The 13,472-nt window shown below is 48.4% G+C and overlaps 1 protein-coding gene across 3 annotated transcripts in view; it reads left to right on the forward strand.

Moving 5' to 3' along the window:
- The window catches only part of CSPP1 (centrosome and spindle pole associated protein 1), a 370,862-nt gene that overhangs the window by 62,443 nt on the left and 294,947 nt on the right, over positions 1 to 13,472 (forward strand). For 2 of the 3 annotated variants that reach the window (XM_030215269.1, XM_030215277.1), the window contains one exon: positions 6,454 to 6,534. The exons of the other annotated variant lie outside the window; for it this stretch is intronic. In XM_030215269.1, the coding sequence (XP_030071129.1) occupies positions 6,454 to 6,534 (81 nt within the window). The remainder of the gene's footprint in view (positions 1 to 6,453; positions 6,535 to 13,472) is intronic. 3 annotated transcript variants of the gene reach the window in all.

Genomic DNA, 13,472 nt, shown 5'->3' on the forward strand with positions numbered 1-13,472 from the left:
CTGTCTGACTTTGTTTTTTGTTCAGATCTTTCATTCAGATATATCTCATTGGGAGAAGTTGGAAACCAGTTCTCAGAATTTCTACATGCTGTTCTATTATAGGAGGTTGAGATCGTCCCTCCTTTGTATGGTTATTGCTCCGGTTCTGGGGCATTTGTTCGCTGTGAGGAAAGTTTATGTGATGTTACCTTTCTTATTCACTCTGCTTTGGAAATTTCAAATACTAAAGGCAGTTGGGGCTAGCCGTCCAAGGGTCACTGTGGTTCTTTAGTGTTCTCTATCTCCACCTGCTGGTAGGCGGATACAACCTATCAGTTAATGGATTCATCTGCTGTGACTAAAGGAAAGAAAATTACCAAGGTAAGAACCTAATTTTCCCATTGCCACACTGGGACAGACTGATGGTCCATGAAGCCCAGCATCCTGTCTGCAACAGTGTCCAATCCAGATCCCAGAACAGCAAAACAGATTTTATGCTGCTTATCCTAGAGTATGCAGTGGATTTTCCCAAGTCCATCTTAATAATGGCTTATGGACTTTTCTTTTAGGAAATTATCCAAACCTTTTTTTAAACTCTTTTTTAAACACTGTGCTGTGTCGAGTCTTCATTAAGAATCATCAATAAAAGGTTTAATCTCATATTAGCTGTTCCTTGGTCTGTGTTTGAAGTACCTGGATCCGTTTGCCACACCTGTTTTCCTACCTTTGGGTACAACATTTTCTAATGGGCACCCTCTTGTCCATATTTGCCTCATTGCGCCTGACTTCTTGACATCCTTGGACCTCACAGAGGCCTATTTGCATATGCCCTTTGTGGAACACCCAAGCAGTGCCTTCACTTCTGTATTTCGGAGCACCTTTTTCAATTTCGGCCCTTCTCTTTGGGCCCTTCTTTTCCGTGGTGGTGGTCAGCGCATCTCGAGCACCTGATCATGCAAGTCCTTCCTTGGATGACTGGTTGGTTTGAGCCAGCTCAAAGATGGAGGCCAGGTTGGCCACTTCGCAGCTCACAGCCCTTTTAGAGAGGCTAGTTGGTGAATCATGTCAAGTCACCTGCTTTCTTCTCAGGTCTTGGAGTGCCTGGGGGTCTGTTTGGATACAGTGCGGGGGCTAGTTTCCCGCCTGAAGGTCCCGGGGTTTGGGACTATTTACAGCTCTGGGGCTCTGTGGCGACATTGGAGGTGGTGCCTTGGGCACAAGCATAATGCGGCCTCTTCAGTCAGTCCTTCTGTCTTTCTGGAGCCTGGTCTTTCAGGACTTGAGTGCCAGTTGCTGCTCTCGGCCAAGGCAAGAGCCAGTGTGGTCTGGTGGGACAGTTTTCTTCACTTCCTGCGAGATCTTCCTTTAGGTTCCCTAAACTGAATCATTGTGCTCACAGATGCAAGTCTCTTTGGCTAGGGAGTCCTTTGAAGAGGAAGAGTAATCTGGGGAAAGTGGTCTCTGCAAGAAGCCTCTTAGTCCATTAACCGCCTGAAGAACGAGCAGTACACCTGTCCCTGAAAGTGTTCCCCTCCGTTATTCCAGGGGGAGAGTGCCTGGTTGTCAGACAATGCTACAGTGGTAGCCTATATCAACAAGCAGGTTAATGCCAGGAGTCAGGCGATGGCTTTGAAGGTGGAACTCCTCTCCCAGAGAGCATAGAAGCGTCTACAAACTCTCTCAGTAGTCCACATTGCACGCCTGGATGTTGTCCTTGCCAACTTTCTCGTCTGTCCTGGGTCCGTGGGAGCTGGGAGCAGTGGCCTTCCAACCCTTTCAGGACCAATAGGCCCACTAGTGTTTGACCTAATGGTGACCCGCTCCAAGGCAAGGCAGAGCACTACTGTAGCCACAAGGGATAGATGCTCTTGTTTAATCTTTGCTGGTGAATGAGTCCTTTTAGGTCCTCCCTCATTGGCCTCTGATAGGCTGGTTCTTGGGCAGGATTATGCGGCATCCTCACCTTGTTCTTCTCTTGGTTCATCGAGGGCTTGTGGATCTGGTGCATTTGATACCCGAACCACTGACAAGGCACTGCATTCTTCTCCAAAAATAGCTGGTGGAAATGGAAAATCGATTTACGATTTGGTCCTTGAGAGGCAGTACTTGGAGAAGCATGGGTTCTAGTCCACGGTTATCTACTTTTGCTCAGGTATCAAAAGACTTCCACGCCTCAGCCTTATGTGAGGGTTTGGAAGGTGTTTGAACCTTTTTTTTGTTGGGTGGACACTGCATACACCCCTCCTTCTTGCATTCCTGCAGCAGGGCCTGGAACAAGGCCTGGCACTGACTTCTTTTTCAATGCAGGTGGCTGCCTTTTCCAATTTTTAGGGTAAGTTCTTGGGTGCCTCCTTGGCTGCATGTAGGGAGGTGGCCCTGTTTTTGAAAGGGGTCGCATATCTCCGTCCTCCAGTTTGACTTTTCTTGCCATTGGGAGACCTGCCCTTGGTTCTGTTGCTGCTCTCCAGGATCATCTACCATTAAGGATTTTCTGGTTGCAATTGCATTGGCTTGGAGATGCTCAGAGTTGCAAGTTTTGTCTTGCAGGAGGCTGTTCTTCTCCCTTTCAGAAGATTGTGTCTCTTTGCATGGTTCCTTTCTTCCTTACCAAGGTGGTTTCTCCATTCCCATGTGAACTGAGATGTCTGTCGGCCCTCATTGTGGAGGAGGGCTCTGATGCTTCAGCTAGGATATTGCCTAAACTGGATGTCTGGTGGATGTTGTGCATTATTTGAAGGGAATCCACCTCTTCATCCTTTCCATGGCTCTAGAAAGGGTCAAGCAGCTTCCAAGGCTTCTATTGCAAGGTTGATCAAGACAGCTATGGAGTCCGCTTACATATAAAGGTATAGACAGGTGCCTTTAGGATTGGGAGCTCACTCGATTTAGGCTCAGGCAGCTTTCTAGGCAGAGGCCTGAGCAGTTTCTCTGGAAGCCATTTACAGGGTGACATGGTCGTCACTCCATTCCTTAGAGCCTGTGTGGGCTTTGGCAGAGCAGTCATTGGTGGGGCATTGTCTTCCCCTGCCCAGTAAATTTGCTTGGGAGCATCCCACTTGTTCAGAACGGTGCAGCTGATGTTAGGGAATGTGAAATTCTTACCTTGATGATTACATATACATAAGTACATAAGAATTGCCATACTGGGAAAGACCAAGGGTCCATCAAGCCCAGCATTCTGTTTTCAACAGTGGCCAATCCAGGTCACAAATACCTGGCAAGATCCCCAAAAAAGTACAAAACATTTTATACTGCTTATCCCAGAAATAGTGGATTTTCCCCAAGTCCATTTAATAATGGTCTATGGACTTTAGTCAATCACACTGTTCTGAAACCTGCTGTCGGAAGATTGGTGTCTGGGACTGACTTGGTGCTCTGCTCCTTTCTTTTCAGTCTCAAAGAAAAAAAACAAAAAAATTGAGTCAATCCTGGCATATACAGGTTAGCGAATGCCACTCTATGATATGCTCGCTTGATAATCATTGCAGCTGTAGTGGTTGATGGGGCATGGTTATGAAGAGACCTTCTGCTGTTTCGGCAGATATGTGCTGAGGTTTTCCTGGAAAGATATCATTTTTTGTTCTCTCAACCCCTATCTGCTGATAGGAGGGGGTAACACCCATTTATTCAGAACGGTGCAGCTAACTAAAGGAAAGGAAATTATCAAGATAAAACATTTCACCATTTGGTTAGGGATTACTAATTTTTGTATGCAAATGTAGACAAGAGTAGAGACAGTTTAGAGAAGGGTTACCAAAAATGGTGCAGAGTCTGTACCAGAAGTTTATAAAGTGAAACTCCATGAACTAAGCATGTATGCTTCAGAGAAAAGTAGGAAGAAGGGTATTATGATTTGTAATAAAAAAACTCAAAGGTATAAATTATCCACAAGAAGTAAGCCTTTTTCAGTGGAAAGGGAATTCTAGAACAAGATTTATGCCTTGCTGTTGAAGGGGTAAATTCAGGAGAGACTAGGAAATATTTCTTCAGTGAATAAAAACAGCCTCCCAGTGAAGGCAAAAATAGTATCAGAATGCAAGAAAACATGGGATAAGCTCAGCTTATAAGAAGGAAGGTGACAGAAAGCTAGATATCTTTGGATTTTTGGTTATTGGGAAATGGGCAGATGAGGAGGGTCTTGCGGTTGCTAATCTGTTTTATGTTTCGTAAAACAATTTAGTGGGATTGAACTGTTTTGATTCATAGTGACTGTCACTTCCAGTGAAAGTAAGACAGCATCATTTGTCTGCCATGTTGCCTTCTGTAAGTGTTTAGAGCAAGTAGCAAGCAAAAACAGTGTGATATCTTTGTTTATTAAAATGCTTATATGCTGCCTAAACAGTATTGGTTTGCTCAGGGTGGTTTACTTATAATCACAGTCATAAAATCAGATAACAAACGACATGACAGTAAGACTGTCTCAAACAGAAAATCCAGCACCCCAATCTTCTCATAACTTTATCAGCCAGGAAAAAAAGTTTTTATCTTTCTAATACAACAGTCTGTGGTAACTTCTGGCGCTAAGTGTATGTGTTAAAACAGGTACGTATAAATTCTTTTGGCTACAGTGTGTGACCTTTATAGTTGGGATATGATCAGGTTTTCAGTCTGTTGACAAGAGATCCACATTTGAGTTTGCTAGGAATGCCAGGAATTATTTGGAAAGGGATAGAAAATAAGATATGTTATTTTGTGCCGTTCTGGTCATTGTATCGCAAAAAGGATATAGCAGACTTAGAAAATGAACAGAAGAGCGACAAAAATGATTAAGGGGATTGAACTCCTCTTGTACGAGGAAAGGCTTAAGAGGTTAGGGCTCTTCAGCTTGTAGAAGAGATGGCTAAGGAGGGGATATGATAGAGGTCTACAAATTCCAGAATGGAGTGGAACAGGTGTAAACACTCAATGAAGTTACATGGTAATAGTTTTAAAATGAATAGGAGGAAATCTTTTTCATTCAATGAATAGTTAAGCTCTGGAACTCATTGCAGGAGGATGTGGTAAGAACAGGTAAATAATCTGGGTTTAAACAAGGTTTGGACAGGTTCCTGGAGGAAAAGTCTATAGTCTGCTATTGAGATAGAAATGGGAAAGCCACTGTTTGTCTCTGGGATTCTGCCAGATACTTGTGACCTGGATTGTCCACTGCTGGAAGCAGGATACTGGGCTAGATGGACCATGAGTCTTACCAAACTGGCTGTTCTTATGTACAACTTACATGTTGGTGCAGTACCTTTTGAAAATTGACCTCATAATGTTAGTTAATCCCACTACAGCACAGGAAATGTCCTGCTCTATCTTTCATGGCTGGAGGGCCAGGGCATCTGGCAGAGGCAATTTTACTGAGTCCTAGAAGGATCAAAACTGTGCTCTTTTATGGACTGAGCCCTGGAACACAGGATGTGAAATTGCCCAAGTACAGTAGAGACTTGATTATCCAATGTAAACAGGACCAACAGGTTGTTGGATAATACAGAATAAGTGGATAAGGGATAAAATGGAAGTATGTTGAATGCATGTTTCAAAAGAGGAAGCAGTAAGAGTTTAAAACTTAATGTGCCCAAGAATCTTACCTAACACTGCTGCCTTTTAAATAAACTTGATGCGAGGAAAGTGAAAGAGAAGCCCGTGTGCATCTCATTGACAATGCTGTGACGTCAACAAGATATGTTGAATAATCTAGAGCATCGTATAAGTGGGGTCGGATAGGCGAGACTCTTACTGTAAAACACCTTTGCAGGTGGAGCAGGAAGAGAGAACCTGGGAGAAATCTAAGAAATTTGACATGTTCTGAAGCCTGAGGTCTAACATGCTAAAAGAGATCTTGGAATGAAAGTTCTAAACTATATTGCAGTTTTTTTCTGAATTCTAAGTTCAATTTCCCGTCAAAATATCTGTCAGTTTGTCTTTTATTCGAGTTTGGATTAGATGTCATGGTTCTGTTGGAAATCTGTTTCAGCATAATCCTGTCTCTCTTGTTGGATCTTGCAACAGCATTGAATCATAGTTGAGAGCCTTTTTTTCTTTTCTCTTTTGTTTTAAATAGATTTGTCAAGCACTGATTAATGGATGCTTTTGATTAACATTAGAGAAGCCTGATTTTCTACAACAATCACTTAAAGTATTTATTTGTGATTAGAAATGTCTCAGATTTGACAGCCAGAAGATGGAGTTAGATGTCCTCTGCAGGGAGGTGCTAGGAGTCCTGACTGTTTCTTTTTCAGAAGATGCTTCCTGTGGAGTTTGGTTTCTCTCCAGAACCATAAACTGTAGCGCAGAAAGCAGGAGGAGATCTGTACAGTGGTTCAGCTTTTCATTTGATAACATTTGTTTTCTATTTCTGACAATCATTTTTTTCATTGTAATTGGTTACTGGTGTGTAGGATGTATGTGTTGTGGGAACAAGCATTGTTTAAGCAATTTTGGAACAAGAACTACTTTGCTAATTTGACTACTTTTTAATTTTTTTTACAGAAAAATTTTAGGAGTACAGGGGAGGTAGATGCATGTACTCGGGGGCTGTCTCTTCCTATTGCTGAGAGGTTATCTGCTAAGGTGAGTGAACTGTTAGCCTTCTGTAGTATCGGTTCAGAGGCATTCAGTTCAGTGCTCTCATCCAACAAAACACATCAGCAAAACTGAGGCTTGTGAAGTAGATCAGAAACAGATCAATTAGTAAATGCTTTAATTATGATAACACTGCTGACTAAAAATGAAATTTTACTACAAACAGGGTTACTGCTATGTAAAACAGGAGACACTGTTGGTTGTGTGAAGGAAAATCTGGCACAGAACTGCTGTAGCTAAAAGTTAACTAGAACTGAGAAAGTGCTTTCAGGCCCTTAACGTCTTCCTGCCTTCCTTTCTTCTCCCCAAGTGTTCGTGCCACAACCACCAAACACCTATTTTGCACCAGTTACCTGATATCCAGAAGAGTTAAGACAGCATCATTAGTCTATATGGTGAAATATTTAGGGTCGATATTCAAGGTGATTACTAGCCAGAAATGGCTCCTAGCTTGTTAAATCGCTTGTTCAGGGCTAACTGGTCATATTCAGTGCACTTAACTGGTTAGTGCCGTTGAAAATTCTAGTTAGCGCTTAAAACATAACAGGTTATTTTGGGGACTTTCTAGGAGCAGAGTCAGCACTTGGCCAGTTAAGTGCCAATATTCAGCACTTAACTGGCCAAGTTAACCGCATAAAAAGGACCACATAAAAGTCAGTCTTATCTTTATGCGGTTTGGCACAGCCAGTTAAGTGCCAAATTTCGTAATTAACCATCTTTCTCCAGTTCCATAACCCCAGAAATTCAATTCTGGAACCTGGAAATGGCTGCTGATCACCACTGGCTGAATATTGGGCTGTTAGTGTTTAAATAAGGCACTGTACATTGAAAGATCAAGGTTGTCTTTATTTGATGAAATGCTTAGGGCAGTGCTATCAAAGTGATTTACGTATTAAATAGTCAATACATAGTGCTAGTAAATTACAAATTAAATATAATACGAATAAATATAATTACATTAACATCAAAGCCAATAAATGTATTAGTTTCCAATAATTTTTTATTGATGACAGTTCATACAACACTGGTACTAAGTTGCAAATCCAACATAGTTGTGGTAGAAACTTATACATAAGCCATTTGGCAAAGCATCATCAACTTTTTAATGATATTTACATTCCCTCCCTCCCCCCTTCATTGTTCCCAAATATGTTCTAACTGAGTCCCCTGCACCTAGACTGGAGAAAACTGCTAACAGATCAGACTATACCTAGACAACCAACCTAATACCGCCCCCCCCCCCAAACCTCCCTCCCCACCTTTATCCCCATTATACCATCCCACTTAGGTCCCATTGGCTTGGACTCTGATAGCCCTTGGGATTTCCTCCCCCCCCCCCCCCCCCCCAGTGGGAGCTAACTGGTGATTTAGATATGCTGTTGGCTAGGTTGTACCAGCTTTATAAGGTATTGATAATCAAACTGCAACCTTGTCTTACGCTTGGGGGACCCTCTCATATCCCTTGCCTCCCAAGCTGCCAAAAGATGTACCTGGTTCCTCCAGTGCCAAAAAGTGAGGGGCTCCGGTGAAGTCCAATATTGTAATATACATTCTCCGAGGACAAGCAGGCTGCTTGTTCTCACGACTGGGTTGACGTCCACGGCAGCCCCCACCAACCGGAAGAAAAACTTTGCGGGCGGTCCCGCACGCAGGGCACGCCCACCGCGCATGCATGGCCGTCTTCCCGCCCGTGCGCGACCGTTCCCGCTCAGTTTTTTCTATTCCGCGCTGGAGAGAGACGTGTTCCCGTCTCTCTCTTAGTCAGCCCTGGAAACCGGATTGCGGCCTAGCCGCGGTTTTTTCTCTTTTCGAGTATGCGTTTGCATGTTGTTTTCTTTTGGAAAAAAAAAAACAGCGAAAAAGTTTTCCTCGTCGTTTTTAGCCGCGATGGCGTGTCGTCGCGGCCTTCTGGCCGTGCGGTCGTTTCTTCTTTTTCAGGTGTGCTTTTCACTGCCACCATTGACGATTTTGACTTCGCCGACGCAATTTTTCCGTCGATGTCCTCGAAGGTCCCGAGCGGATTAAAAAAGTGTGGTCGGTGCGGCCGGCAGATCTCGCAGACTGATACTCACGCTTGGTGTCTCCAGTGCCTCGGCCCGGAGCATAATTCCAAGATGTGCACCTTGTGTCTCGGCTTAAGAAAGCGGACACAGGTGGCGAGGCAAGTTCTGCGGGACCGTCTTTTTGGAACTTGCGCCGGCCCTTCGATGTCGACCTCTACGGCATCGGTGTCGACGGCCGGGTCTTCGGTACCAATACTGATGTCGACGAAGTCGGCGCCGATTCTGGCATCGACCCCAGGAGTACAGGTACCTTTGGCCCGCCGGCCTGCCGTTGACGGCGGGGGTGAGCGGCCGCGCGGGCAGTCTGCCCTGGCCACTCCCTCTGCTCTGGGCCATCGGGACCGAATCTTGTCGGATCCGATACCTCGAGCCCGGGGGGGGGGGGGTTTCTACTCCTCATCTCTTCTGCGCCGATGATGGCCATCGCAAGAAAGCCAAGAAGCACCGTCATCGGTCGCCCACGGCGCACGGGACTGCCAGCTCCGGTACATCGAGGGACGACTCGACGCCCAGGAAGCGGCAGTGCCGGGAGGAGCATCCCCCTCGGTCGAAGAGGTGTCGCTGTGTGAGTCCGCGGGTACCTCGGTACCGTCTCCTGGACCCGAGCAGCTTCCGGCACCCACACCGGCCCCTCTGCCTTTCCTGACAGCGGGCCTTGACGAGTGCCTCCGAGCCATCCTTCCCGGGATCCTGGAAGGGCTGATGCGCCAGGCTCTGCCGGCACCGGGGGTGCTTGCGCCCCCAGCGCCGTTGATGGAGGCACCGGTGGGCTCTGACCCGATGCTGAGGCCTCCAACGCCGATGCCGCTTGCGGCGCTGGTGTCGACCGCCACGCAGGTGGAGTCGACGTCAATGGAGGGAGCTTCGTCCCCGCTGGCACGGGAGTCCACCGCTCGATACCATCATCATGGTTCCTTGCAGTCGAGACGGGCCCGGTTGAGGTCTGAGCTGAGAAAGCTCATGTCCGACACCGAGGAGGAGGCCTCGTGGGGGGGGGGGGGGGGGGAGGAAGAGGACCCCAGATATTTCTCCTCAGAGGAGTCTGTGGGCCTTCCCTCCGACCCCACCCCTTCACCGGAGAGGAAGCTCTCGCCTCCTGAGAGCCTCTCCTTTGCCTCCTTTGTCAGGGATATGTCCATCAGCATTCCCTTTCCCGTGGTTACTGTGGATGAGCCAAGGGCGGAGATGCTCAAAGTCCTCGACTATCCATCACCACCTAGAGAGTCTTTCACGGTGCTGTTGCACAATGTCCTTAAAGAGACACTGCTTCGGAACTGGTTGAAGCCACTATCTAATCCCACCATCCCCAAGAAAGCGGAGTCCCAATACAGGATCCACTCAGACCCAGAGTTGATGCGGCCTCAGTTGCCTCATGACTCGGCGGTCGTGGACTCTGCTCTCAAAAGGGCACGGAGTTCGAGGGATACCGCCTCGGCGCCCCCTGGGCGGGAGTCTCGCACTCTGGACTCGTTTGGGAGGAAGGCCTACCAATCTTCCTTGCTCGTGACCCGCATCCAATCATACCAGCTCTACACGAGCATCCACATGCGTAACAATGTGCGACAACTGGCGGACCTGGTCGACAAGCTTCTTCCGGAGCAGTCCAGGCCTTTTCAGGAGGTGGTCAGGCAGCTGAAGGTGTGCAGAAAGTTCCTGTCCAGGGGTATCTATGACACCTGTGATGTGGCATCTCGAGCTGCGGCCCAAGGTATAGTGATGCGCAGACTCTCATGGCTGCGTGCCTCTGACCTGGACAACCGCACCCAGCAGCGGCTGGCGGATGTCCCTTGCCGGGGGGGGATAACATTTTCGGCGAGAAGGTCGAGCAGTTGGTGGACCAACTACACCAGCGGGAAACCGCTCTCGACAAGCTCTCCCACCGGGCGCCTTCAGCATCCACCTCTACAGGTGGACGTTTTTCCCGGGCCCGGCAGGCTGCACCCTACGCTTACAGGAAGCGTAGGTACACCCAGCCGGCCCCAAGGCCTCAGGCACAGGGATAATCCCAGCGCGCTCGTTCCCGTCAACAGCGTGCGCCTAAGCAGCCCCCTGCGCCTCCACAGCAAAAGCAGGGGACAGGCTTTTGACTGGATCCATGGGAACATAGCCGCCATCAAAGTGTCCGTGCCGGACAGCCTGCCGGTCGGGGGGAGGTTGAAACTTTTTCACCAAAGGTGGCCTCTCGTAACCTCCGACCAGTGGGTTCTCCAAATAGTGCGGTGCGGATACACCCTGAATTTGGTCTCCCCTCCACCAAATTGTCCCACCGGGAGCCCAGTCCTTCAGCTCCCATCACAAGCGGGTACTTGCAGAGGAACTCTCCGCCCTTCTCAGCGCCAATGCGGTCGAGCCCGTGCCACCCGGGCAGGAAGGGCAGGGATTCTATTCCAGGTACTTCCTTGTGGAAAATAAAACAGGGGGGATGCGTCCCATCCTAGACCTGAGAGGCCTGAACAAATATCTGGTCCGGGAAAAGTTCAGGATGCTTTCCTTGGGCACCCTTCTACCCATGATTCAGAAAGACTATTGGCTATGTTCCCTGGATTTAAAGGACGCTTACACTCGCATCCCGATACTGCCAGTCCACAGATAGTATCTCTGATTCTGTCTGGGGACACGTCACTTTCAGTATTGTGTGCTGCCCTTTGGGCTTGCCTCTGCACCACGGGTGTTCACGAAGTGCCTCGTGGTGGTTGCGGCGTACCTACGCAAGCTGGGGGTGCACGTGTTCCCTTATCTCGACGATTGGCTGGTGAAGAGCACCTCAGAGGCAGGAGCTCTTCGGTCCATGCAGTGCACTATTCAACTTCTGGAGCTGCTAGGGTTTGTGATAAATTAACCCGAAGTCCCATCTCCAGCCAGTCCAATCTCTGGAATTCATAGGAGCTCTGCTGAATTCTCAGACGGCTCAGGCCTTTCTTCCCGAGGCGAGGGCTCAGAATCTCCTGTCCCTCGCTTCCCAGACCAGAGCGTTTCAGCAGATCACAGTTTGGCAGATGTTGAGACTCCTGGGCAATATGGCCTCCACGGTCCATGTGACTCCCATGGCTCGTCTTCACATGAGATCTGCTCAATGGACCCTAGCTCCCCAATGGTGCCAAACCACCGGGAATCTGGAAGATGTCATCCGCCTGTCCGTCAGTTGCTGCAATTCGCTGCACTGGTGGACAATTCGGACCAATTTGACCCTGGGACGTCCATTCCAAATTCCGCAGCCCACAAAAGTGCTGATGATGGATGCATCTCGCCTGGGGGGGGAGCTCATGTCGATGGGCTCCACACCCAGGGGGTGTGGTCCCCCCAGGAACAAGATCTTCAGATCAATCTCCTGGAGCTCCGAGCGGTCTGGAACGCACTGAAGGCCTTCAGGGATCGGCTGTCCTACCAAATCATCCAATTCGGACAGACAATCAGGTTGCAATGTATACATCAACAAGCAGGGGGGCACTGGATCTCGCCCCCTGTGCCAGGAAGCCGTCAGGATGTGGCGTTGGGCCTGCCAGTTTGGCATGCGTCTTCAAGCCACATACCTGGCAGCGGTAAACAACAGTCTGGCCGACAGGCTGAGCAGAGTCATGCAACCGCACGAGTGGTCGCTCCATTCCAGAGTGGTACGCAAGAATCTTCCGAGAGTGGGGCACCCCCTCGATGGACCTTTCGCCTCTCAGACCAACCACAAGCTGCCTCTGTTCTGTTCCAGACTACAGGCACATGGCAGACTGGCGTCGGATGCCATTCTCCTCCATTGGGGGAACGGCCTCCTGTATGCTTATCCTCCCATACCTTTGGTGGGGAAGACTTGCTGAAGCTCAAGCAAGACCACAGCACCATGATTCTGATAGCGCCTTTTTGGCCCCGTCAGATCTGGTTCCCTGTACTTCTGGAGTTGTCCTCTGAGAACCGTGGAGATTGGAGTGTTTTTCCGACTCTCATTTCGCAGAACGACAGAGCGCTTCTGCACCCCAACCTTCAGTCTCTGGCTCTCATGGCCTGGATGTTGAGGGCGTAGATTTTGCTTTGTTGGGTCTGTCTGAGGGTGTCTCCCGTGTCTTGCCTCTAGAAAGGATTCCACTAAAAAGAGTTACTTTTTCAAGTGGAAGAGGTATGTCGTTTGGTGTGAGAGCAAGGCCCTAGAACCTTGTTCTTGTCCTGCGCAGAACCTGCTTGAATACCTTCTGCACTTATCAGAGTCTGGTCTCAAGACCAACTCAGTAAGGAATCTCCTTAGTGCGATTAGTGACTCTGGAGAGCCTTTAGTCGTTCGATTCATGAGAGGCTTGCTTTTGTCAAGGCCCCCTGTCAAGCCTCCTGCAGTGTCATGGGATCTCAATGCCGTCCTCACCCAGCTGATGAAGCCTCCTTTTGAGCCACTGAATTCTTGCCATCTGAAGTACTTGACCTGGAAGGTCATTTTCTTGGTGGCAGTTACTTCAGCTCGTAGAGTCAGTGAGCTTCAAGCCCTGGTAGCTCATGCTGCTTACACTTAATTTCATCATAACAGAGTAGTCCTCTGCACTCACCCTAAGTTCCTGCCAAAGGTGGTGTCGGAGTTCCGTCTTAATCAGTCAATTGTCTTGCCAACATCTTTCCCAGACTGCATACCCGCCCTGTGAACGTCAGTTGCACACATTGGACTGCAAACGAGCGTTGGCCTTTATCTGGAGCGGACACAGCCCCACAGACAGTCCGCCCAATTGTTTATTTCTTTCGACCCCAATAGGAAGGGGGTCGCTGTCGGGAAACGCACCATCTCCAATTGGCTAGCAGATTGCAATTTCCGTCACGCCCAGGCTGGGCTGGCTCTTGAGGGTCATGTCACGGCTCATAGTGTTAGAGCCATGGCAGCGTCGGTGGCTCACTTGA

Source organism: Microcaecilia unicolor, chromosome 1, assembly GCF_901765095.1.
Source record: "Microcaecilia unicolor chromosome 1, aMicUni1.1, whole genome shotgun sequence".
NCBI classification, from domain to species: Eukaryota; Metazoa; Chordata; class Amphibia; order Gymnophiona; family Siphonopidae; genus Microcaecilia; species Microcaecilia unicolor.